Below are 15,736 nucleotides of genomic sequence, written 5' to 3'. Positions count from 1 at the left end.
ATGAGCATGGAGATTTTAAAGAAAATAAAAATAAATGATAAAATAATACATACAAATAAACATAATAATGAAGAAAAAAGGAAGAAAGTAGTAGATTTAAAACTAACGATAGAACAAAATGATAATATAAAAAGTAAAGGACTCATTTTTTATCGAGATTTTTATTTTGTGCTTTTCCTTTTAGTATGCATATTTCAATCTTTTTACGAGGTAATTATATAAAAAGGAAGCACTAAAGGGATATATAAATGGAAATATATATATGTTTGTATGTTTATATGTTTATATGTTTATATGTTTATATGTTTTTATTTTATTATTTTTTTTTCCCTCTTTTTAGTCCCCCTTCATTCACCCTCGTAGTGATCAAAACCAAAAAAGAACACACAAAAGGCACTTCCATTACAGACTATTGACAGATTATCATCACATATCAGACACAAAAACATATAAGACCAATACCTTATATCAACCATCTAATGAGAAAAAAGAAGAAAAGAAAAAAAAAGAAAAAAAAACCTCAGGGTTGTCTAATATATTTCTAAGTGGAACTAATAAAGCACAAACAAAAGTATCAAATAATAAAAGAGATATTAGTTTAACCGTTCAAAAACAAAATAATGTAACAAATAAATCTAAAAACAACAAAAATGAGAAACGTACTATTAGTATATCGAAAAAAAGAAATCATAGTAGTAGCAATAATAATAATAATAATAAAGAAGAAGAAGAAAAATGTACTAAAAATTTTACACAATATTTAGATTACTTCAATAGTAATTTTAAAGAAAACAAAAATAAAAATACAACATTAACAAGTGAATCGTATCAACAACAATCTCATAATTCTTTAAATAATAATAATACAACAATATCTCAAAGTGATAAGTATACAAATACAAACATACCACATAATAATAATGAACACGTGAAAGAACAACCATATAATAATAGAACACAAAAAAAAAATAAAATGATCAATTATCAAAGACAAGGCAGTCAAACGAGTAAAAACTCACGATATGATAGTATAACAAATAATTATCAAAGACAAGGCAGTCAAACGAGTAATATCTCACGATATGATAGTATAACAAATAATTATCAAAGACAAGGAAGTCAAACGAGTAATAACTCACGATATGATAGTATAACAAATAATTATCAAAGACAAGGAAGTCAAACGAGTTATATATCACGATATAATAGTATAACAAATAATTACCCCAGACAAGACAGTCAAACGAGTTATAACTCACGATATGATAGTATAACAAATAATCGAAAACATTCAGAAACAGAAGAACTACAAAAACGTTATACAGTTTATACAAATAAATTACAAAAAAGTGGTAATCGACATGAATCTTTACATTCCTATAACATAAAAGAAAACACAAAAAATAATAAAAAAAAAGCACAAGGTAATAATATAAAAGATAATAAAAATTTTAATAAACACACAAATGAGTTATTAAATGGTGATCAGAATGGACCGTATGGCTATTCAGTACCATATGGTTACACAGGACCGCATGACAATTCAGGACAATATGGTTACACAGGACCGCATGGCTATTCAGTACCATATGGTTATTCAGGACCGCATGGCTATTCAGTACCATATGGCTATTCAGGACCGCATGGCTATTTAGTACCATATGGCTATTCAGTACCATATGGCTATTCAGGACCGCATGGCTATTCAGTACCATATGGCTATTTAGTACCACATGGTTACACAGTACCATATGGTCATGATGCCCATACTGGACATAGTAACCATTTTTTACAGTCATCTCAATATACATCTTATGAACAAAATGGATCTTATCCGCCTTATGGAAATATTGTATATTATGGGCCTTATATACAAAATGGTAATCATATAGAACCTATTCCATATGTTGTAACACCATCAGGAGAATTAATGTTACCACATTATGATCCACATGCAAATGGAGGTTATGTAGTTATGCCAGTGGACTCATTTACACAGCAACAAATTAATATGTATATCGATTCAACTGTTCAAACAAGAGAGTTACAAATGCGTCAGGTATACACACAGGAATTAATGGAATATAAAAGAGAATTAAAATTAAATTATGAATACGAAAGACTTATGTTGAAGTTAGAAAAGAAATTAATTAATATAACTACCATTGGTTTGATAATATGTTCAATAATACTCATGTGTATAGTTTAAATGCATATATTATGTCTACCATTTTTCATTCTACATATATTTTTATTTAATTCATTTAAAAAAAAAAAAAAAAAAAAAAAAATCATTTATAAGGATATATTGATTAAATATATTTATATATTATGATATAAATATGTAAATGATTTTTTTTTTTTTTTTTTTTTTTTTTTTTTTTTTTTTTTTTTTCTTTCCGTTTCTTTGTTTATAATATTTTAATAACATATTTGAAGTAGCATAATTATATATGTTACACTATTTGTAAATATATAAATCTTACATATTTTTCATTTTTGTTTATACATGATTTTTATAATAACATTTATTTGTTTTAAAATAAAAAAAAAAAGTACATATATGAAAACATTTTTAATTTAAATATTATAATATTTAATTAACCTTTTTATAAATCAAAATATTAAATATATATATATATATATTTATTTATTTATTTATTATCCTTATATCTTCAATTGTATTTAATTTTATTTCAAATAAATTATATAGTCCTATATTTTTCTTTTATATCATAAATTGTATCATATTATTCTTCTAATACTTTATCTATATTTTTTTTTTTTGTTTTGTTTTTCCTTTTGATCATTTCCAACAATCCTTAACCAATCTATTTCATTATCATCATCAATCCATTTAAAATTCATATATTTCAAATATTTCTTCAATAAGTTTTTGTGTATATTTATATAACATTTTCCAATATTATATTCGTTCAGGTATTTATCTTTTTGTTCATATTTTTTTTCGCCTTCTTCATATTTTTTTCCTGTACACCTCTCTTTTCTCTTTTGAGCTAGCCAAAATACATTTCCATTTTCTTCTTTTATCCAATCATCTTTCCATTGTTTAAACCATGTTTCATTTTTCCATTCATTCATCTCATTATTTAAATTTGTATGATGGATATTCTTTTTGATAATCTCTAACATATTAATTATCTTGTTATTATATTTATTTGGATGTTTGTCTTTTTTAAATTCTTCAATATATGCGTCAATAAATAATTCTTTAGTTGTTAAAAATTCATCTTCTTTAAATCTTTCTAATATCATCATATGTATTTGTATCCATGCAGTTAATATTAATTTTTTTTTTTTTTTTACTTCTTCTTCTTCTAAAAATGGATTCTTTTCATCTTCATAACAATCTTTTAATTCTTCTGTATGTTTATTGATCCATTTTCTGAACACAATTTTTTCTTTTTCAATCATAAAATTTGTGTTTGATTCATTACAATTTTTATTACTTTCATCATTTCTATTTTCTGATGAATTCAAATAATTTAATATTTCGTCTTCCCATTCCTTTTTTAAATTATGAAACCATTCTTCTCTTTTCCACTTTTCTAATATATATCTATGTGTTTCTATAAACGTATCCCACATTATATTTTTATTCATACTCAAAATATCATCCTCTAAAATGTTTCTACTATTATCTTTGTTCTCATTTTTTATGTATTCTTCTATGCATATATCTAAAAAGTCATATTTATTTTTTTCCCATTTTTCTTTTTTACTTTCTTCCATTATTTTTAATTGTATCTCTATAACGGTTTGCCATATTAATGGATTCTCTATTTTAAAGAAATAATCACACTCTTTGTATTTTTTAATATGATCTTTATGAACATTAGTGTTTGCATTCTTTTCCATATTATCTCTTATATATTCATCCGCATCATCATTTATATATCCCTTTATATCTTCATATATATATTCATTCACATCATCATTCATAGTTCCCTTTATATCTTCATATATATATTCATCCACATCATCATTTATATATCCCTTTATATCTTCATATGTATATTCATCCACATTACCATTCATAGCTCCCTTTATATCTTCATATGTATATTCATTCACATCATAATTTATATCTCCCTTTATATCTTCATATGTATATTCATCCACATTACCATTCATATATCCCTTTATATCTTCATATGTATATTCATCCACATTACCATTCATAGCTCCCTTTATATCTTCATATATATATTCATCCACATCAGCACCTTTCAACCAATCTTTTTCATTTTCATAATCTATCCACTTAAATTGTATATTCTCCCAATTCCATTTCGATATATCTTTTTGAACATCCAAAGAAGATACATCTATTAATTCTTCGCATTCGTATTGATCATATTTATGTCTTTCTTCTAAGTCTAATAAATATCTATCTCTTATATATACCCAGTCTTTTTTCATTTCTTTAAACCACTTTTTTTTTTTCCATTCTGTAGATCGATGTTCATCTATATCTAGGTTATTCAATTTTTTCATATCTTCCACAATTTTTATGATTTCTTTTGTTTTTTCATGAGAATGAAGTTTTTTTTTCTTTTCTTTTTCTTCCTTTTTTAGCTCATCTATACATGTATCTAAAAATATTTCTTTACTTTTTTTACATGCATCTTTTTTAGACTCTTCTAAAACCATCATGTGTATTTGGATCCACAAAATGGTAGTTAAGATTTTTTTTTTATTATAAATAATTTGATGTTGATTTAAAAGATTTTTTTCATTTTCTTCATTTTCTTCATTTAATTTGTTTATTTCATTTTCTATATATGACAAATCTATTATATTCCCTTTATCTAATTGTTCTAATATTTCTTTGAACCATTTCTTTACAGTATCATCATTAATATGATATAAATGTTTAGCAATCCATCTTCTCCATATAATTTTTTGCCTTTGTGACATATTATATGTATCCCCTCTCAAACTAAGCAACAAATCTTTGTATATTTTTTTCATATATTCATATTCTTCTCTCTTCCAATCATTTTTTAAATCTTTAAACCATTCCTCTTTTTTCCATTGATCTAAAATATATGTATGTCTCTTAAACCATTCACTCCATGTATTTTGAAGAATATATATAATATTATTATCAGAAATATTTAAAACATTGTTTTCTTCTTTATTATTTATAATTATTTTATTTTGTCCTTCTTCCTTAGATTCTTTTCTTTTTATAAATTCTTCAAAACAAATGTGTAAAAAATCTCCTTTATCCTTTTTCCATTCATCATTTTCAATATCTTCAATTATAACCATATGTATATCTATAATAGTTTTTATGTTAAATTTTTCTTTCACCTCATCAGATTGAAGAGTATTCTTTTGAATACATTCTATGTCATATAATTCATTTGTAAAATAATGTCTCTTCTTTTGAATATATTTTCTTCCCTCTTCATCATCTCTTTCAAAACATTTTATGATTGGAGACCAACCATTATGAATATTATCATCAAAAATATGATCACCATAAATATGATCACCATCAATATGATCACCATCAATATGATCACCATCGATATGATCACCATCAATATTATCTATCCATTTCAATTTTATATCTTCCCAATGTTTTTCAAACATATATCTTTTTAATTCCATATTATAATTTCTTATAATTTCCTCATTGATTTCATTTAAATATCTATTTTCTTCTCTTATCCATTCTTTTCTCATTTGTTTAAACCAATCTTGGTGTTTCCATTTTTTTCTTATTTCATCATCAGTATTTAATATTTCCATTTTTTTCATTTCATTCAATATCTTTATCAATTCTTTGTTCCTTTCATCATATTCTTCTTCACCATATTTTTTTTTATCTTTTAATTTATCTATATATGTATCAATAAACATTTCTTTTTCACGCTGCAATTTATACTTTTCTTCTTCTTCCAATACACACATATATATTCTTATCCACAAAATTAATTTCAATTTTTCTTTTTTTTCACTCATATTGTAAATGTATTCACAATTTTTATCACTTTCTATATAATCATTTAATAATACATCTATTATTTCATCACTTATTATGTTATTTTTATTTATTTCTTCAAATAATTTATGAAACCACTGATCAATTATTTTTTCTCTTATTCTATATGGATGTTTAGCAATCCATCTTTTCCAAATAATTTTTTGCCTTTGTGACATATTATATGTATCACCTCTTAAACTAATCAACAACTCTTTATATATTTTTTTCATGTATTCCTCTTCTTCTCTCTTCCAATCATTTTTTAAATATTTAAATGATTCTTCTTCTTTCCATTTATCTAAAATATATTTATGTCTCTCCATCCATTTATTCCATAAAAAAGTTTGTCCTTTTATCATTACGTCTGTGCTATTAAAATCATCATCTTCATTATATAAACATTTTCTATTTTTTTCATTCATAAATTCTTTTATACATATAGATAAAAAATCTTCCTTATTCATTTCCCATTCATCTTTTCTAATATCTTCTATTATTAAAAAATGTATCTCAATTATTGTTATCCATTTCCAAAAAAAATTCTTCTTCATATGTTCATTCTCTATTCTTACAGGTATCTTCTTTTCTTTTGTATCGTTTACTACCTTTATCTTCTCTTTTACGACTTCATCGGTTCTTAATGTAATGGCCTTTTGTTTCTTCTAAAAAAAAAAAAAAAAAAAAAAATATATATATGTATATATTTAAATAAACAAAGAAATAACCTTATTTTATTTTATTTTTTATTATTTTTTTTTTTTTTATTTTTTTTTTATTTTTTTACTTTTTGAGTTCTTCCAAATACAAATAATGCCCCTGCAATTATTGCACCTAAAATCCAAGCAACAATATAAGGAAAATCTTTGGGAGGGAAACTAGGTGTATTAGCTGTAAGGTCTTTATAATATAAACTAATGGGAAAACGGTTTATTCGACCTTTTGATGCCTCATATTTTGTAGGATCTACATTACTTTCAGAGACAGATACATGATTATTACTGGACCATTCAACAGGATTAGATGATAATTGTGTATATGATGATTTATCCTCATGGATATACGAAGGAAAGGACCTTTCTGAATATTCATATGCAGCTGCTCCTCCATTAGAGGAATTCAAACCCACACCATGTATGTTACGTCTTGAAACTGGATGTACAACCTCTTCTTGAACTTCTGGGATATCCTCTATACATGCAATTTTATTTTTAAACATATCATCTAATGAACGTTTTAAATTTTTAACTATATACCATCCATACCTACCACTTTGAAGTAAATTCCATTCTTTATGCCCAGTAAAATAATTTTCCTTATCCTTTAGCCATGTAGTATATTTTTTATATTCATCAGATGTACACTTTTTATTTTTTAATTTTACCTTATAATCATTAATATCATCTATGTAATCTTCTAACTCACCCATTATATTTCTTATTTTTTTGGGATATTTCTTACGATTTCTTGTGCAAGATTCAGCTTCCTTTTTTAATGTACTTATAATTGCCTTTTCAAATTCATTTTGCCAAACACTAGAAGTAATATATTCATTCACAATAAATTTTTTTGATACAAAATCTTCTTCTTTATCATCCATCCAGTAATTAAAATTTCTACAATTTTTTTTGCATTCCTTTGCATCTTCTTTTTTTAATGAATTACCTATTTTTTTAGATACTTCGTCTAAAAACTTTTTCTTCCATTCTTCAATGGGACCATTTCTTTTAACTATTTTATTTTCTAATTCAACGAGAATATTATTTACAATACCAATGTTTTGCATTGTTCTATATTTGTGTTTATATATATATATATATATATATATTTTTTTTTTTTTTTAACTTTCTTGTGTTTCTAACAAGCACAAAATAAGACACATAATGAAAAAAAAATTTTAAAATATATTGTTTCACATAAGTTATTCATTTATTATTATTTTATTTTTTATTTTATTTTATATGAAAAGAATAAAATTAAAAAATACAATATAAAATAACGTATCATATATAAAGATAACATGAAAGATACATAAATATAAATATATATATGTATGTATATGTATGATTGAAAAAATCGAGAAGTCAAACACGAATAAAGGAAATAAATAAGAATAATAATTAATATATATTATGTTAACAGGGGTGATTATATTTAATTACAAATAAAAACAAAACTTAAATTTTAATTCTCCAACAGGGGAAATATATATACATATAAATATATATATATATATATATATATATATATATATATATATGTAATATATTTTGTATTTATTTTTTTTTTTAAGGAATACATAAGCCATCGATAAAATATATATTTAATTGCGTATTCTATATATATGTTGTAGGTTTAAAAAATATATATAATATATTATACATAGTTTAATGCACATATATAAATATTGTATCTGGAAAAAAAAATATTTTTAATTATCATATTCTATATATATATATATTTTTAATTTTACAATAATAAAATATAAATTTTTAAAATTCAAATTAAATATATTGTAATCATAAGAGAATACAAATAAATAAAATAAAATAATAAAATTGTAGATCCGTTACTACAATCAAAAAAAAAATATATTTTTTTTTTTTTTTTTTTTTTATTTAATAAATATATATATGTGCATTTAATGTTATTTAATTTTTTATATATATATTTTTGCAATTTTTATATATTTACTGTTTTTTTTTTTTTTTTTTTTAGTAATATTAAATGGAATATATCAATAAAATGTTAAGTAGTGCCTTAAGATTATATATTTATATATATATATATATATATATGTATGCATGTATGTATGTATTTTTTTGGTATGTTATGAATAGAAGAATATATTTACATGTATATATTTAATACATATAATAAAATAATGTTATTGATATAAGTGGATTCATTCTTACTTAATATTTATATAATTTATACATCACATGTACGCAAAATAATTGTACGCCAATACACACAAAAAAATTATAATGTAGGGGGAGAGTATTCTTATATAAATATTATAATATTTATATATATTATATTATATTTATTTTTATCATTTAATATTTTCACATTTTCCAAGGTAAAACATATATATATATTTATATATATATTAATATTTTTAGATATTTTCGTGTTTAATTTATTTTCCATTAATTCACTTTTAAACTTATTTATTTTAAAAATTAAGTACATAACCTTTCCACCTTTTTTTTGTTCCTTACGTCTTCCAAATTATTTTTATTATTATTTTTTTTATTCCCTTTATTATAATTAGTTAATATTTTAACAGTATGAATTATACCATTTAACGATACGTTCCTCCTATACTTATTTTTGAATTTTCTTAACAACGAAAACAAGAGTAATAAATTGGATTTGTATTAAAATATAGCACTTCAACAATTTTTTTTTTTAATGTTAAAGACTTTATTTTATTTTCCTCTTTATTAAATTTTTTACATTCTTAATAAATTTATCAAAAAAAAAAAAAAAAAAAAAAGAGAATCATCTAACCACAATACTATATTCATTCTTTTTCTTTTTCTTTTTTTTACCAACATACAAAACAGTACCTTTAGAAATATTATTATATCCGAAGAGTATATTATTATTAATTTTCATTTTTGAGATAAAGACTGTACTTAGTATGTATAAAATATATAGAATATAACGTGTAATATGATTTTTAGATATTAAAGGAATAGAATAATATTTATATGTTCAATTAATCATTAAGTTACGAAAATTTTTTAATCAACCATATTATATTTTATATACTAATTATTACTTCACATATATATATATATATATATGTATATATGGTTGTTACCATATTTTTATATAGATTATATTTACCTATATTTTGTACATTCTTAATTATATAATATATAAATAAAGAACTCACATATTTATACATACCATATTTCCCACATATCACCAAAAATAATAAAATAATATAATATATAGCCAAAATATGTTAATTTTTTATTTATTCATACTTTTCAAATAGCTAGTTTGTACATAAAATACATTACTTGTTCAGGTTAAAATTTCCAAAAAAATATATATTTTAACATAATTTGGGCTATATTTCATTCTCTTTTTTTTTTTTTTATTTTTTTTTTTAAAGTATAATGCACATTTTATTTATACACATATAAAAATTATTATTTATAATTATAATTAATAAGAATTGTACATATAAAATACAATCATACATATTTCTAAATATATTAATTACACATATATACTTATAACAAAATAAAAAGGAAAATTTTTATCCTTTAATATTTGTATAATTTCCTATTTTGTTATTTTTAAAAATTAGAGATATTAATTCAAAAGAGGATATATTTATTATAATATGATATTACCATATATATATATATATAACTATTTACAGTCTTATCAATATATATATATTATTAAAACTTAGATGTAAAAGTATTTATGGAGAAAATATTTTAAATTTCCCCTATTTTTTAAATAAAAATAACTACTATTTTGTTTTTGTTTTTTTTCTCCTTAATTATATATTTATAATGAAGTATACATCACTTTAAATATATTTTTATATATATATAAAAACCCTACTAAAAAAAAATAAATAATAAATATAATTATAATATGTTACTATTATTACATTTTTATCCCATTTATTGTTTAAAATATTTGTAATACAAAATTTAAGATCGCTACCTTTCAAATATTAAAAATTAAAAATTAAAAAATAAAAAAAAATATGAAAATATGAGAATAGTAATAATTTCACGAAGTAACCTAATATAATTTCTTTTTAAACAAAATTAAAAATTTTATTTTATTTTATTTATTTTTTTATACTAAAAATTTTGTATTTTCTTTTTTTATATATGTATCAATTTTTCTCATTTTATTCCGAACAAAAAAAAATATATGGACGATTTACTATATATTATATTTATATATATATATATATAATATATATGATTTTATATTTTTTTTTTTTTTTTTGACGTTCTGAACCCTATATATTGTATCCCTAATTAATTTTTTCATATATATATATAACCCTTTTTAAAGAATAATATTTGAATATTCCCTTTAATATTAAAATAATAGTTTTATTGTATTATATTATATATATATATAATATATATATTTTTTTTTCTTGTATTTCTTAAAAAATAAATTATAAACAAGATTTTATTTGTTATTTTTATACAAAAAATAATTATTATATAATAAGGAAAAATTAAGTTATAAATAAATATGGCATATAGTATTTTTATATCCACGTATATATATATATATATATATATATTATAATATGTGTATATTTTTTTTATATATAATATTATATTTTCTCTGATACATATATAATATATATATATTTTATATATATTATAATGTATATATTGGAATTATTATTATTATATTATATATATTATATACATAGAAATAAAGAAACATATAATAAATCTAATCCCATAGTAGGTGTTAATATTTTTTTCATAAAAATGTTAAGGAAAACATATAAATATATATATATATATATATATATATATATATATATATATATATGTATTCATAAAAAATATTTTTATTTAATGCTACTTTGTTCTGATCATATGTTTCATATATGATAATTTTAGAAAATTAAATATTATAAAGAAATTATTATTTTTTTATTATTCTATAAATAATAAAATTATATATTCATTATATATATATATATATATATATGCTAGGTACATAAATTCTATAAACTATCAGAAATGTAGGTTAGAATAAAATAAATATATTATTTCTTTTCGTTTTTTTTTTTTTTTTTTGAAACCTGTAAAACCCATAATTTTTTTTTTCTTCTTATTTTTATATTTTGTCATATATTATGTAATTAACATATTATAATTAATTCTTATTTTTTTTGTTACTAATATTGTTTTATAAAAAAGGGAAAAAAAAATATTATGTATATATATATATATATATAATATTTCATAATACCTTTTATTTTATTTTATTTTTTTTTTTTGATGTAATATGTTATATATTTTTAAAAATACGGAAAAATAAAAATAATTATTACATACAATATATTATATATATATATAATATATGATAGTGATATATAATTATAAGATGTATCTATAATAATAATTAGCATATACATATACATATACATATGTATATATATATATAACATAATATATATAAAAATACACAGAAGTTATTAAAAAAAAAATGAATGTGCTATTCCTTTCTTATAATATTTGTATTCTTTTTTTATTTGTATGCACATTAAAATTTTCTACTAAGGTAACAAAAACATATAAACATTTTTATCTATAGTATAGAATTTTTATATTTTTTTTTAAATGTTATAAAATAAATATATGTACACATCTAATATATATATATATATATATATATATATAATATATATATATATATTTATATATATATTTTTTTTTTTTTTTTTTTTTTTTAGTGCTTTTCTAATGATTTATTGAAAAATCAAAATATCGTAAACAAAACTTTTAATTTAATATCTCGAAGATTATTAGACGAAACCGAATTAGAAAAAAATAAAAATGACAATTCAACTTCTGAAAGGATAGTAAAAAGTGAAAAAGATAAAAAGGATTATGCACATGGAACTAGCAATGATAACAGTAAGAATTTTTATGAAAATAATAAATTTTTTCTTTCATCTGATCAATTAAACATTACTGATGTTAATGATAAAGATAATGAAAACTCTGCAAGTGTAACAAATAATAATTTAAATAAAAAAAAAAATAAAAATCATAAAAATGATAAAAATAGTAAAAATCATAAAAATGATAAAAATAGTAAAAATAATAAAAATAATAAAAATAATAAATATGATAAAAACAATAAAAATGATAAAAACAATAAAAATGATAAAAAAAAGAAAAAAGGAAAGAAAAAAAAACAAAACAATGAAGTGATGTCCTTATATAAAACAGGTCAACATAAACCAAAAAATGCAAGAGACAATGATGAACAAAATATATATGAAAAATTTATAAATGAATTAACTAATAATTTAGAAAGTACTCTCCTTTTATCAAGTTTATATCCATATAGTGAACAGGGAGGGTGTGGAATTATATCTACCGTGCATGATGTCTTTTATGATATAAAAGAAAATGATTACGAAAATAAGGATGAAGAAAATAAAGATGTAGACAAAAAATATGAACAGAAACAAGAAGAAACATTGAAAGCCCTTGATAAAAAAGAACGTAGACAAAAAGAAAAGGAAATGAAAGAACAACAAAAAAAAGAAAAAGAAAGAAAAAAGAAAGAAGACAAGGAAAAAAAAAAACAAGAAAAAGAAAAAAAAGAACGAGAAAAGAAAGAGCGTAAACAAAAAGAAAAGGAAATGAAAGAACACCAAAAAAAACAAAAAGAAAGAAAAAAAAAAGAAGGCAAAGAAAAAAAAAAATTAGAAAAAGAAAGAAAAATGAAAGAAGTCACAGAAAAGAAAAAACAAAAAAAACAAGCAAAACAAGCAAAACAAACAAAACAAACAAAACAAATAAAACAAATAAAACAAATAAAACAAAATGAAGAAAAAATCCAACAACAACAACAGCAAACAAGTGAAGAAACGAACAATGAAATTATGTTACCAGTACCCATCCCATTGACAGACGTAAGTATACTACAAGAACATAAAACAGAAGAAAAGAAAGAGGAAGTAAAACATAAAAAAGATACAAAAGAAAAAGCAGAAACACACATATTTAAAAACTTTATAGGAACTGAACATGAAGATAATATACAAATAATAACCTTAGAAGATAAAAAAACATGTGAACAACAACACATAACAGTAAAAAATAAACCATTATATCAATTACAACAAAAAATTATACAACTTAAATCAACAGATGCAGAACAACATAAACCAGCAGATGCATCACAACAATTAACCTTAACAGATAAAAAAGATGTTAAAGAAAAACACTTATCTATGCAAGAACAATTAATAGGTAACATAGGAAAGGTAAATGTAGGACCGAAAAAGAATGATAAGATTAAAAATATTACTAAGAAACATGAAAAGAAAGTTCAAAAACACACACATGTTGATAAGAAGAAAGAAGAAACAGAAGAACACAAACATGATGATAAGAAGAAAGAAGAAACAGAAGAACACAAACATGTTGATAAGAAGAAAGAACAAACAGAAGAACACAAACATGATGATAAGAAGAAAGAACAAACAGAAGAACACAAACATGATGATAAGAAGAAAGAACAAACAGAAGAACAGAAATATGATGATAAGAAGAAAGAAGAAACAGAAGAACACAAACATGATGATAAGAAGAAAGAACAAACAGAAGAACACAAACATGATGATAAGAAAGAGGACAAAAAAGAAGAATCTGAAGAAGATTCAGATGAAGAATCAGAAGAAGAATCAGAGGAAGGATCAGAAGAAGGATCAGAAGAGGAATCAGAAGAGGAATCAGAAGAGGAATCAGAAGAAGAATCAGAGGAAGAATCAGAAGAGGAATCAGAAGGTGAAGACGATGATGAAGATGAAGAAGATGAAGATGAAGAAGATGAAGAAGATGAAGATGAAGAAGATGACGATGAAGAAGATGACGATGAAGAAGATGACGATGAAGATGATGAAGATGAAGACGATGAAGAAGATGAAGAAGATGAAGACGATGAAGACGGTGAAGAAGACGATGATGATGAAGACGATGAAGATGAAAACGATGATGATGAAGACGATGATGAAGAAGACGATGAAGAAGATGAAGACGAAGAAGATGAAGACGAAGATGAAGAAGACGAAGATGAAGAAGACGATGAAGAATCAGAAAAAAATAAAAAAACAAATTTGAGAAAAAATGCCTAAATTTAAATTATAAAAAATCATCCCTTTTTTAATATATTTAAAAATAATAATAATACAATTTAATATGTTTAATTAAAGTTATTTAAAACTTTTTAATTTGTATTATTTTATGTGTAAATTTTATTTTTATATAGTATATATAATATGTTTATATATATATATATCTTTCTTTATTTATTTATTTATATATTTTAATTTTTTTTTTTTTTGTTGTTTTTGAAAAGAGTGTTTTTTAAAAGTATAAATAAATATATAAATACATAAATACATAACGATTTTTTGTTTATGATAATATGTATAATTTTTTTTAGATAATAATATATAATATATATGTATATATTTATTTATTATTTTTTATTTTTTTTTATTGTTTTTTTTTTTTTTGCAACTTTATAAAAAACGTTTGTTTTTCTTTAATATTTGAATAATTTTTTCTATTCCCCCAAAATGATAAATCCATATATATTATAATATATATTATAATATATATATATATATATATATATTTTTTTTTTTATTTTATAGTTTTTAAAAAACAAAAAAAATTATTATATGATTAATTAAATAAAAAAGTATGTACATGTAAATATATATAATGAATATATACATGTGTGTCCTAAAAACAAAAAAAAAAATCTTACAAAAAATTAAAGGAAAAAAAGGAAAATTATAAATAAATAAATATATATATATATATATATATATATATAATACATATATATAATACATATATATAATACATATATATAATACATATATATAATACATATATATATGTTTATGTTTATTTTTATATTTATATATAAAATTTCTTTATTTTTAACATT

The 15,736-nt window shown here is 20.8% G+C and overlaps 4 protein-coding genes across 4 annotated transcripts in view; 2 read left to right on the top strand and 2 right to left on the bottom strand.

Annotated features, from left to right (window-relative positions):
- On the top strand, nucleotides 1-2,209 carry PADL01_0110800 (Plasmodium exported protein, unknown function; the record flags this gene model as incomplete). The annotated part of the gene is made up of 2 exons (XM_028685635.1): nucleotides 1-210; nucleotides 341-2,209. The coding sequence occupies 2 exons, from the start codon at nucleotides 1-3 to the stop codon at nucleotides 2,207-2,209; spliced, it is 2,079 nt and encodes a 692-aa protein (XP_028536224.1).
- A 557-nt stretch (nucleotides 2,210-2,766) lies between these two features.
- On the bottom strand, nucleotides 2,767-7,802 carry PADL01_0110700 (surface-associated interspersed protein 1.1 (SURFIN 1.1); the record flags this gene model as incomplete). Its single annotated transcript, XM_028685624.1, has 2 exons — nucleotides 2,767-6,678; nucleotides 6,804-7,802. 2 exons carry the CDS (start codon nucleotides 7,800-7,802, stop codon nucleotides 2,767-2,769), a joined length of 4,911 nt encoding a protein of 1,636 aa, XP_028536223.1.
- Nucleotides 7,803-12,244: 4,442 nt separating this feature from the next.
- On the top strand, nucleotides 12,245-14,909 carry PADL01_0110600 (glutamic acid-rich protein; the record flags this gene model as incomplete). The annotated part of the gene is made up of 2 exons (XM_028685613.1): nucleotides 12,245-12,319; nucleotides 12,492-14,909. The coding sequence occupies 2 exons, from the start codon at nucleotides 12,245-12,247 to the stop codon at nucleotides 14,907-14,909; spliced, it is 2,493 nt and encodes an 830-aa protein (XP_028536222.1).
- An 819-nt stretch (nucleotides 14,910-15,728) lies between these two features.
- Nucleotides 15,729-15,736, bottom strand: part of PADL01_0110500 (Plasmodium exported protein, unknown function) — a gene marked incomplete at both ends in the record, with an annotated part of 681 nt that continues 673 nt past the window's right edge. The window contains one exon of the mRNA XM_028685602.1: nucleotides 15,729-15,736. This exon is cut by the window's right edge and continues 478 nt beyond it. Within this exon, the coding sequence (XP_028536221.1) occupies nucleotides 15,729-15,736 (8 nt within the window).

The sequence above is a fragment of the Plasmodium sp. gorilla clade G2 genome (assembly GCF_900097015.1).
Source record: "Plasmodium sp. gorilla clade G2 genome assembly, chromosome: 1".
NCBI lineage: Eukaryota > Apicomplexa > Aconoidasida > Haemosporida > Plasmodiidae > Plasmodium > Plasmodium adleri (nom. inval.).
Note: the sequence above shows the minus strand (reverse complement) of the source record. Positions and strands in the feature narration are given on the sequence as shown.